This window comes from Vanellus vanellus, assembly GCF_965231255.1.
Source record: "Vanellus vanellus genome assembly, chromosome: 25".
NCBI lineage: Eukaryota > Metazoa > Chordata > Aves > Charadriiformes > Charadriidae > Vanellus > Vanellus vanellus.
Window position 1 is genome coordinate 1,321,907 of NC_138930.1, and position 10,350 is coordinate 1,332,256.

At 69.3% G+C, this 10,350-nt stretch overlaps 1 protein-coding gene across 1 annotated transcript; it reads right to left on the reverse strand.

Annotated features, from left to right (window-relative positions):
* Positions 1–737: 737 nt before the first annotated feature.
* On the reverse strand, positions 738–8,819 carry JAK3 (Janus kinase 3; the record flags this gene model as incomplete). Its single annotated transcript, XM_082495467.1, has 23 exons — positions 738–1,134; positions 1,231–1,341; positions 1,455–1,572; positions 1,662–1,834; positions 1,995–2,119; positions 2,226–2,415; positions 2,697–2,836; positions 2,925–3,075; positions 3,666–3,817; positions 3,905–4,043; positions 4,410–4,543; positions 4,640–4,724; positions 4,823–4,954; positions 5,037–5,158; positions 5,692–5,878; positions 6,151–6,262; positions 6,514–6,671; positions 6,756–6,878; positions 6,964–7,246; positions 7,355–7,500; positions 8,149–8,260; positions 8,385–8,508; positions 8,615–8,819. The coding sequence occupies 23 exons, from the start codon at positions 8,817–8,819 to the stop codon at positions 1,018–1,020; spliced, it is 3,339 nt and encodes a 1,112-aa protein (XP_082351593.1). The 3' UTR covers positions 738–1,017.
* Positions 8,820–10,350: the final 1,531 nt, after the last annotated feature.

Consider the following 10,350-nt stretch of genomic DNA (forward strand, 5'->3'; position numbering starts at 1 on the left):
CCGAATCTGCCCTCCTGCGGCCGGGGGAGCCCGGAGGCACCGCGGCGGGGGTTGGGGTGGCGGGGGAGAATAAATGAATGTGTGTTGTTGATGAGGCCGTGGGGTCTGGAGCCTTCCTGGGGGACGGGGGTGCAGGGAGGACGGGTCTGGCTGGGTGGGAGCGAGGGGAACGCCTGACCCCCCCTGGGGTGGGTGTTCTTCCCCGGGGGGTCCCTCTGCAGAGCCCCCCAGGTCCCCGCACTGTCCCCAGCCCCGCGAGCGGGTTGTGGGGTGGGGTGGGGGGGGATGGGCTGTGCCGCTCTCTGCGGGGTCGGTGATGATGTTCGGTGATGGCAGCCCTGGCCCCGGTGGGATGCTCGGAACAGACGGTGCCGTGTGGGGGTGGGGGGTGGGGGGATATTTGCAGTGGGGAGAGGAGAAAAACCCAACGGGATGGGGCTGTGGCCACAACTGCCGCCTGCCGAGCCGCGGGGTGCCCTGCTGGGTGCTGGCAGCCGTCGTGGCCGTATCGGGCACACGAGTTCATCCGTGGTCTCGTGTGGGGACACCCACTGGAGCCCCCACCCCCCACCCGGGAAAGCCTGCGGTGGCCGCCGAGCCCAGGAATCCCCACGCTGGGGTGTCCCGTGGGCACCCTCACCCCTCCCTGCGCTCCGCCAGCCGCCCTCCCCCGGCAGTGTCCTCCCCCCTCGCCTCACCCCAGCTGGCAAATTTACCAAATTTTACTAGGAACCTGCCAAATCCTGCCATGGCGGGGGTAGCCACAGCCAGAAGGGGGGGGTGTCCAAAACAAGTGGCATCACGCGTGGGGGGGGGTCTGTGTGCTGCAGGGAGAGGGGGGAGCAGGGCTGCCCTGCACGGGGGGGTGATGGGCGTCGTGTCCCCCCACAATGCCGCCCCTCCGCTGGTTCCGCCGCTGTTAAAGCACATTGAAGCATCGCCACGGCCACGTGTCCGTCTGTCAGCGCCTGGTGCTGGGGAGGGAGGTGGGTGCTGGGGGGTCCCTGCCGGGGTGGGCTACCCACGGGCTTTGCTCCGGCCGTCCCGCAGCGCCTCGATCTTGGGGGCCAGCTCCCCAAAAGGGGGTCTGGCACCGGGGGCGAAGGCCCAGCAGCTCAGCATCAGCGTGTAGACCTGGGGACAAGGGACAGGGCCATCGGGGGAGCAGGGTGGCCCCCTGGGACCCCCACTAGCCCCTGGGACCCCCACCAGCCCTGCTAGGGCTCTCACCTCCACGGGGCAGCCGGCCGGTGCCGGGAGGCGCCGGTTGTCCTTTAGGAGCTCCAGCAAGTGGCAGATGATCTGTGCCGTCTTCTCGGTGCCCATCATGCGGAGGAACTCCTGCGGGCACGGGGACGGCTGTCAGCGCGGGGTCACCGCAGCCGGCCGGGGCTGGGGGGTGGTTCGTCCTGAAGGTAATGGGGTCTGGGGTGGGGGCAGGGGGGGGGTCTCACCTCCGAGGGGCTCTTGCTCTTGTCGCTGTAGGTGAAGAGCTCATAGAGGAGGACCCCGAAGCTCCAGATATCGGATGCTCGGGAGAAGATGTTGTCCGCCAGGGACTCGGGCGCGTACCTGGTGGCAGGAGGGTGCTGAGCACTGGATCTGGTGGGGCCAGCAGACCCATATCCCCCCCTGCCCTCCCCTCCCTGTGCCATCCTCACCAGAAGACAGGGCTCTGGCCGGGTTCCTGCACCACATAATAGTCCTTGTCCTGCGGCAGCAGCTTGGCCAGCCCAAAATCCCCGATCTTGACGTGGGTCTCGCTCTCCACCAGGATGTTCCTGCTGGCCAGGTCCCGGTGCACGCAGCGCTGCGCCCCCAGGTACTCCATGCCCTGCGCAGGATGCAGCCGCTCGCTGGGGATGGGACCCAGCAGCATCCCCGGGGCTCACCCTGGCTGGACCGCGACCCCCTGGGTGAGCCAGGGCATCGCTCCGTCCCCATCTGTCCCCCCCCCCATAGGAGAGTGGGACCCCTTTTGCCACCAGCCTCACCTTGCAGATCTGCCAGGCGTAGAGCAGCAGGGTCCTGTGGTCCAGGCGGGGCTGGTTCTTCTGCAGGTAGTCCCGCAGGCAACCGTTGGGCAAGTACTCCATCACCAGCCGCAGCCCGCGCCGCCCTGTGCACGCATCCATCACCCGCCGGCCGGGACGCGGGCAGAGCCGCAGCCGGGTGCAGGCAGCATCACTCCCTGCCCGTTCCCTGCCCCAAAACGCCGTACTCACCCCGGCTGTAGCACACGCCCCGGTACTGGACGATGAAATCGTGCTGGAGGGAGTGCAGGATCTGGATCTCCCTCTCGAAATCCCGCAGCTCCTTGGCCGAATCCTGCTGCAGCTTCTTCACCGCCACCAGCTCCCCCGTGCTGTCGCCCAGCGGGTCGTAGCGGCACAGCTCCACGCTCCCAAAGTTGCCCTGGCCGGCGAGAGCCGGGAGGGGATATGGGGTGATGAGGTGCTTTTGGGGGGGCAGTGGGAGCCCAGAGACCCCCACCGTGTTCCCAGCACCTGCCCCCTCCTCCCAGATCCCCCACGCAGGGCACAAACCAGGCGTCTCTCAGCTTCGCAGGGCAGAGCATCACCCCCCCCCTCTAACGAGCAGGGGCTGTTTCCTGCCCCAGCGCGGGTAAGGAGGGAGGTTTGTGAGAAACTTGTGAGTTTTGCGTGGGATGGGGCCCCCTTTGCCCCCCCCCTCACCTTGCCCAGCAGTGAGATGTACTTGAGGTGCCGCTCCTCGAAGTGCGCGGGGTCCTGGCACATGGCAAGGGGCTCGTACCCCCAGAAGCTGTCCCGGAGCGTCACGTCGGTGGGCGACAGGTCTGAGAGCAGCTCGTAATCTGGGGAAGGCGGGCGGTGAGGGCACCGGGGGGGGTCTGGAGCCCATGTGTCGTCCCCCCCCCCCCGCAGCTCCATCCCAGGGCTCACCGGAGGTGATGAGGCTGTTGAGGTCCCGGATGAGGGCGCGGAAGCAGGGCCGGCGGCCGGGCTGGTAGTCCATGCACTGCGCGATGAGCGTGGCCAGCTCGGTCCACTTCGGTGCGGGGAGCTGGAGGCCGCTCTGGTAGAAATCCAGCTTCTGCGGGGGCGGGAGAGGGAGCTGGGGGTGACTGTGGGGTGCCCAGCCCTGTGTGTGTCGTCCCCCCCCCAGCAGCCCCCGCGTTCCTCCCCAGGCTGCGCACACCCTCTGCCCTGAGCATCACCCAAAGGCTGTGGGACGTTGGGGGGGGGTTGGTTATCGTCGGACCCAGCAGTCACCTTCACCGTGTGCCGAGGTCGGGGGGCTCCGGAGCCCTGAGACTCCGGCTCCGAGTGCTGCGGGTGTCCATCTCCCCCCAGCGATGCCCCTTTTCCAGTGTGACCGGCAGAGGAATCCCAGGGTGGGATGGGCGGCAGGCAGTCTTCTCCGGGCAGTGGGTGAGTGATGGGGCAGGAGGGACAGGGCAGGACGGTCGGGATGCAGTGGGATGGGGCAGGAGGGACAGGGCAGAAGGATTAGGATGCCACGGGATGGGGCAGGAGGATTGGGATGCAGCGGGATGGGGAAGCAGGGACAAGGCAGGAGGGTTGGGATGCAGCGGGATGGGGCAGGAGGATCGGGATGCAGCGGGATGGGGCAGTAGGGACAGGGCAGGAGTGTCGGGATGCAGCGGGATGGGGCAGCCTCACCTTCTGGGGCTCCAACAGGCTCACGGGCATGTTGCCACCGCTGAAGATCTCCCAGAGGGTCGCCCCGAAGCTCCACTTGTCGGCCGGCAGCGCCAGGCTCTTGGGGTCACTGAGGCACTCGGGGGCCACCCAGGGGATGCGCTCTACCAGCACTGGGGAGAGGGGGACGGCCCTGCTCAGCACCCGCCGGGGGGACCCTGCCACGTCCCCCGACACGCTGGGTCAGCCCAGGCACTTACTCTCCTTGGCCAGGACGGAGACGCTGACCCCGGGGTCGTTGAGCTTGATGAAGGGGGGGCTGCCGCTGGCCGCGTCCCCCTCCCGGGTCAGCAGCACCTTCTTAGCGGAGACGTTGCCGTGGGTGATTTTCTTGTCCTCCTGGGGAGGGGAGAGGGACCGGGAGCGTGAGCGCAGCCCCGGCCCGTGGGGCAGCTCCATGCACGGGGCTGAGCCGGTGCTGGCCGGGGTGAGCCGGCAGGGATGCGTGGGAGCCGTGGGGATGCGGATGCGTGGGGGCTGTGGGACACGGACGCGTGGGAGCCGTGGGGCAGGGATGTACAGGTCCTGAGGGATGCAGATGCACAAGAGCCATAGCCCGTGGATGCGTTGGAGCTGCAGGACGCGGGTGCAGGGGGGCTGCGGGATGAGGACACGGGAGAGCCGCGGGATGCTGACACACAGGAGCTGCAGGACACGTGGTCGCCAGGACGCCCACGCTTGGTGCCGTGCCGGCAGGCAGCTCACCAGGTAGTTGAGGGCATACGCCAGCTGCTTGGCCACCTGCAGCTTCCAGCTTGTGGTCACCTTGCCCTCGCCCTGGTTCTTCTTCAGGTAGAGGTCCAGGGGTCCGTACCTGACGTACTCCTGCACCATGATACCTGCGGGGGGATACGGCACGGGCAGGTCTGGCGCGTGCCCTCCCGGCAGCGCGGCCGTGCCACGGTGGTGCCCGGCGAGAGGGGACGGGCACTCACTGTCCTTCCCGAGGCTGACGCCGTGCAGCAGGACCAGGTGCTTGTGGGAGAGCTGGCTCATGATGCTGGCTGCCTCCAGGAAGGACTGGGAGCGGGGGAAGGATGGCTCAGGGTGAGGGGGGGGCTGCGGGGACACCCCCCTCGGTGCCGGGTTGGGGGGTGGGGGGGCTGCTCCCGCCTCACCTCGGAGCAGTTGCGGTGGCTGCCGTCCATGACCTTGAGCACCACCTCGGTCTGGTAGTACCCGTCCTCCTCCTGGTCCCGCTTGACGCCCTTGTAGATCTGGGTGAAGGAGCCCTGGCCCAGGCTCTCGCCCTGCCGCGAGAGGGGGACGCTGGCGAGGGGGGTCACCGCCGGTACACCCCCCCACCCCCCGGTGCCCCAACCACCCCCGTACCCGCGTGAGGCTCTGGGGGTCGATCTTGTGGAACATCATCTGGTTGAGGCTGCGGCGGGGGGCGGCGGGGGAGCCGGGGGGCCGGGGGCAGCCGCTCCGCACGATCAGCAGGTTGGACTTCTCTGGGGGGGGGGGAATGGCTGTGAGGGGCGGCCGGAGGGGGCTGTGCCTGCGCCGTGACCTCACGCAGCCCGATACGTGACGTCACAGCCCGCCCTGTGACGTCACGCGGCTCATTTTCTGACGTCGCGTAGCCTGCTCTTATGATGCTGTGTAGCCAGCGCTGTGACGTCACACAGCTGCCTCTGCGATGACACAGACTACTCCGCGACACCAGAGAGCCCACCTTGGGATGTCACACAGCTCATTTTATGACGTCACATGGCCTGGTCCATGATGCCACACGACCCACTCCGTGACAACACACAGCCCACCATGTGACCTCACGCAACCCCGCTTTGTGACCTCACGCAGCCCGTTCCGTGATGTCACACAGCCCGCTCTATGATGACATAGCCTGATGACACGCAGCCCACTCCATGACGTCACACAGCCCACTCCATGATGTCACGCAGCCCACTCCGTGACGTCACACCGCCGCGGTGGCGCGCAGCCCTGCCCCGTCCCGTCCCCCGCCCCGGCGCGGCGGTGTCACCTTTGGGCAGGGGCGGGCAGCACGCAGCCAGGCGCATGCGGACACCCTCCGCCTGCAGCTGGCGGTGCCCGTAGGTGCCCAGCAGCTCCCGCAGGCTGCAGAACCCCCGGGCCACCCCCGAGAGCCAGAAGTTCCCGTCCTCGTCCCTGCGGATCAGGCAGCGCTTGTAATCCTGGCCGGAGCGGGTCTGCGGGGGGCGAGAGCCGGGCTCAGGGGCAGGGGGATCCCCCCGAGTCCCTCCTGCCCTGTGGGTCCCCGCGGCAACCCCGGGGCCGTGCCCACCCCAAAGGGCCACCGCCGGTGGCATCACCCCTGTGAGCACCGGGTCTCAGCCCTGCCTTTCCCTCCCCGCTCCCGGTGACACCCGCGGCGCCCAGGGTGGGAAGCTGCGGGATGCTGCGCAATGCCGGCACCCTGGTCCCCAGCCGGTGCCGGTGCCGGTGCCGGTGCCGGTCTCACCTCGGCGCAGACGGTCAGCAGGTAGCTGTCGAAGTCCTGCGGGCTGCGGCGCAGCAGGTACAGCCCCGGGCGGCTCCCCGCCAACTTCAGCTTGTTCACCGCAAACTCGGAGCTGCGAAGGGCAGGGCTGGGTCGGCCGCAGCGTGGTCCCCCCCCTCGGGGACACCCCGGGGACCCCCATTGCTCAGCCCTCCGCCACGGTGTCCCCAAACCCGGCGGGCACTGGGGTGGCCCGGGCATCACCTGCCCCGCGAGCAGGATGGGGACCGGTGGCCGCCGCGCTTGTGCCTCCTCCCCAAGTGATGTCTTCCCCCGTCACCCGTGGGTTGGGGGTGGTGATGGGGGGGGGGTCCCAGCACCCACCTGATGGGCCCGTGGCACTGGTTCTCCACGTCCTCCAGGAGCCGGGGGGGGGCCACCTCCTTGCAGAAGTAGTGGTGGGCATCTGCCGTCAGGCGGTAGTAGCCGTCGATGAGAGCCACGAAGGAACGGGCTTCCCGCAGCGTGGGGAACTCCACCTCCTGGGGCCAGGCAGGGGGTCAGCCCCGCATCGACCCCCCCCATCCCACCAGGGCTCCCCCCCGTGCCCCCTCCGTCCGGCTCACCAGCACCCTGTTGTCCGTCTTGGTGAGGGTGACGATGCGGTTCTCCACGGGGCTGCCGTCCCGGCTCGCCTGCTTGATGCTGATGTCGGCGATGTCGGGGAAGTCACAGAAGTGCTGGCGGCTCTGCGGGGGACACAGCCAGGACTGGCCTCCACGTCACCGCCCGCCCCCCCCACCGGACCCCCCCGATGCAGCCCCCTGCCCGAACCTCGGAGCCGACGCAGCTCCAGGAGATGCCGTTCTCGCCGGCCACGTGGATGGCGATGTCCGTGGCAGAGCCCGGCGAGCGCACATGGAAACTCTCCTCTGCCCAGCGCCGCTGCAGCCGCTCCAGGTCCAGCAGGTACTTGAGCTTCAGGTAGCGTCCGTCCGTCTGGCAGCCCCCGATCTTCCGCAGGGATTTGCTGAAGCGGCGGCGGATGCGCTTGCGGGTGAGGAAGCTGTGCTGCTGGATCTGGCACCGCAGCGGCTCGGGGATGCAGGATTTGTAGCTGCACCCCGGGGATGGAGAGGTGAGGCAGCAGTGGGTGCCGGGCTGTCCTCAGGGACATCGGGCTGTCCCCATGGGTGCCAGGCAGTCCCCACGGCCCCCGACTCACCTGACATGGCTGAAGACCTCGTCCGGGCTCTGCCGCTTCTCCTTGGCGATGCGCAGCATGTCCAGCACGGCCAGGCTCAGGCACTCCTCCTGCGTGGGCAGGCTCAGCGCCACTGCCACCCGTCCCCCGATGAAATCGCTGCGGGACTGGAGAGGGTGCAGGGGATGGGTGGGGGGGTCCCCGTGCCAGCCCCCCGCTCCCTGCACTGGGTCCATCTCCTGCCTGGGGATGCTACAGCCAGAAGTCCCGATGCACCCCAAGAGCCCCCGTCCATGCAAGAGGGGGTGGCAGGTATCGTTCCCCCCCCGGCTAACAGGAGCTTCTAAGGTGGTCCCTGCTGACCCCCCATCACACTGTGGGGTGGTGGGGTGGCTCTAGCCCCAGCCCCATGCCCCAGTGCCTGCGTGAGCCACGTCCTACCCCAGGCGCTGGTTTCCTGCTGCTGCCTGGGGGGAAGCGGAGCCGGCTCCATCCCTGGGGTATGCACCACCCAGGGGACACAGTGACCCCCATCTCAGCAACCCAGGGTGCCCCATGCCCGGCATGGGATGACCACGAGTGGCTCCAGCCAAGCTGGGCAGCAGGACCCACATCCCACAGGCATCATGACCAGGGGCCAGTGGGTGCTGGAGGAGGAGGAGGAGGAGGAGGAGGAGGAGGGTGGCATGGCCCAGGGCAGTGAAGAGCATCGCCGCACTGAGGTTGAGATGTACCACATACCTGAGAAGCAGCAAAGGACCCGACCTGCGGCCCCAGGTGTTGGGGACAGAGATGCCAGGCCTGGCAGGGCTCACCTGGGCAAAAAGGTAATCGATGACGGGGTAGTCCAGGACGGGGCTGGCCCGGTCGTTCAGCAGCTGGAAGCGGTGGGACTGTCCCAGCCCACACCAGTTGGGGAAGAAGAACCTGGTGGGGAGAGCGGAGGGGGCTCAGTGCCAGGTCCCCCATAGCGCACAACCCCTATCAGCCATCAGAGAGTCTCCAGGCAGCTGGGCCGGGGCCGGGCTGGCCGCGTCCCCGCAGGCCGTACCTGATCCTGTACACCACGACCTGGCTGCAGGTGTCATCGACGGTGAAGAGGTGGTTGGGGGGGAACCAGCAGCTGAGATCCTCGCTGGCCAGGGCGAAGAGCGGGTGGCAGACGGGCAGCACGCCTGGGGACGGAGAGTGGCGCTGTGACCCCCCCGCCGAGGACGGGCACAGCGGTACCCTGAGCCCACCGGTGCCCTGAGCCCACCGGTGCCGGGGGATGATGCTCACCGCAGGCTTTGGCGGCGCGGACGCACAGCTCCTCGGCCGTGTACTCGCCGAAGGTGAAGGTGAGGAGGCCGGCGGCGGTGCCGGGGGGGCTGCGCGGGGTGGGTGCCCGGTGGTACAGGTACACCTGGAGGGTGCCGGTCTCGGTGGAGGAGAGGCTGCAGGAGCGCTCCCCGATCAGCGGGGTGTCCTCGCCCAGCGGGGCCATGGCGAGCGCTGCAAGGAATGGGGGGGGGGGGGGGGGGCGGGCTCAGCACCGGGGTGCCGGTGGCACCGTCCCCCCCCCGATGTGACCCCCACCATGTAGGGCAGAACCTTGCCCCACATATGTCTTTCCCCACGGTTTTCCCTTGGCATCATCCCCTCCCCGGGGTAAAGCCCCGCAGCATCTCCAGGGTGGGCTCAGCCCTTCCTGGGAAGGATGAAAGGGAAACTGAGGCACAGAGGCGTTTCTCCGGGCGTGTGGATAAACCCACCCTCCCCAGCCTGTCCCGCGGCCGCTCCTCCTCGCCAGCCGGCCCAGGGCCGTGAGCCCATGCCCTGCCTCGCTCCCTGGTGTGGGCCCGGAGGACTCGGCTCCCTCCCCATGCCCGGCTGGACTGGCCGGACCCTGCGAAGCCCCCCCGTGTCGGTGTGGTACCTGCTGCCGTGCTGGCGCCCGTGTGCTCCGGCCCTGGGGAGCGGGACCCGGGCAGGGCTGTGCCACCGCGTCGGGGTTCCTGGCCTGCGTAGGCGGATGCTCGGAGGTTGCGAGCGAAGGAGAGAGTCAAAAAATCCCCTCTGCGACTTCCTTCCTGCCCGCAGCCTCTGCAGTGGGTGGTTTCCTGGCGAGGGAGGGGGCACAGGGCAGGGGGCAGAAAGGAGCCACCCCAAGGTGTAGCTACCAGACAGGGGGGTGAAGGGGCAGGGACCCCCAGGCACCCCACTTGGTGCTGGGCACCCCAATGGACCCGGGCACCTCGCCGGTCCTGCCACCTCCTGGTGCTGTGGGTACCGCAGGGATGGGCGATGCTCTGCCCGGGCATCCCAGCCCCCGTCCCGTCCCACCCTGCCCGCCGGGGCGAGGGGCTGGCTGCCACCCATGCCGTTGTGCTTTTGGGGCCACCGTGCCTGGCCCCGGTGCCGTGCGGCGTGGCACGCACCCGCTGGTGGATGTGGCCGGGCCCAGCAGCCGCCGCTGGTTGTTTTTCCCCGTTCTGCTGCTCCGGGCAGCTCGGCACGGGGGCGAGGCAGGGAAGGGGGTCCCGTCCCCGGGGACGGGCGTTGGGGACAAGACCACCAGGGCTGGAGCCAGACCCGGGGGCCAAGGGACCCTCCTCTGCCCCGCGGTGACGCCTCGACGGGGACAGTGCTCTGTCCCCACGTCGGGGCTCTTCCCCGGTGGTGACCCAAAGTTCGTCCCCGGGGTTCAGGGCAGGGGGAGGAATTCCCCGTGGGACAAACCTGTCCGGGGGCCGAGCGGGCGAGACAAAGCAGCGTTTGTGCGGGGGAATGAGGAAGCCGAGCCAGCCCCACGCCTGGGTGCCACGTAACTCCGCGGCCGGAGCCGTCCCACCGGCCCCGCGCTCCCCGTCGGGGTACGGGGGGGGCGGGGGGGTCGGGATGGGGGTCGGGGGGGGGGGCCGTGCCCGCCCCTCGGGGTCACCCGCCGTTCGCCGGTGCCGGGGCGTGCGGGAGGGAAGGGGTTATGGATGCGGCCCCCGACGGCTCCGTCCTCCCCCCCCCTCGAGGGTCCCTCC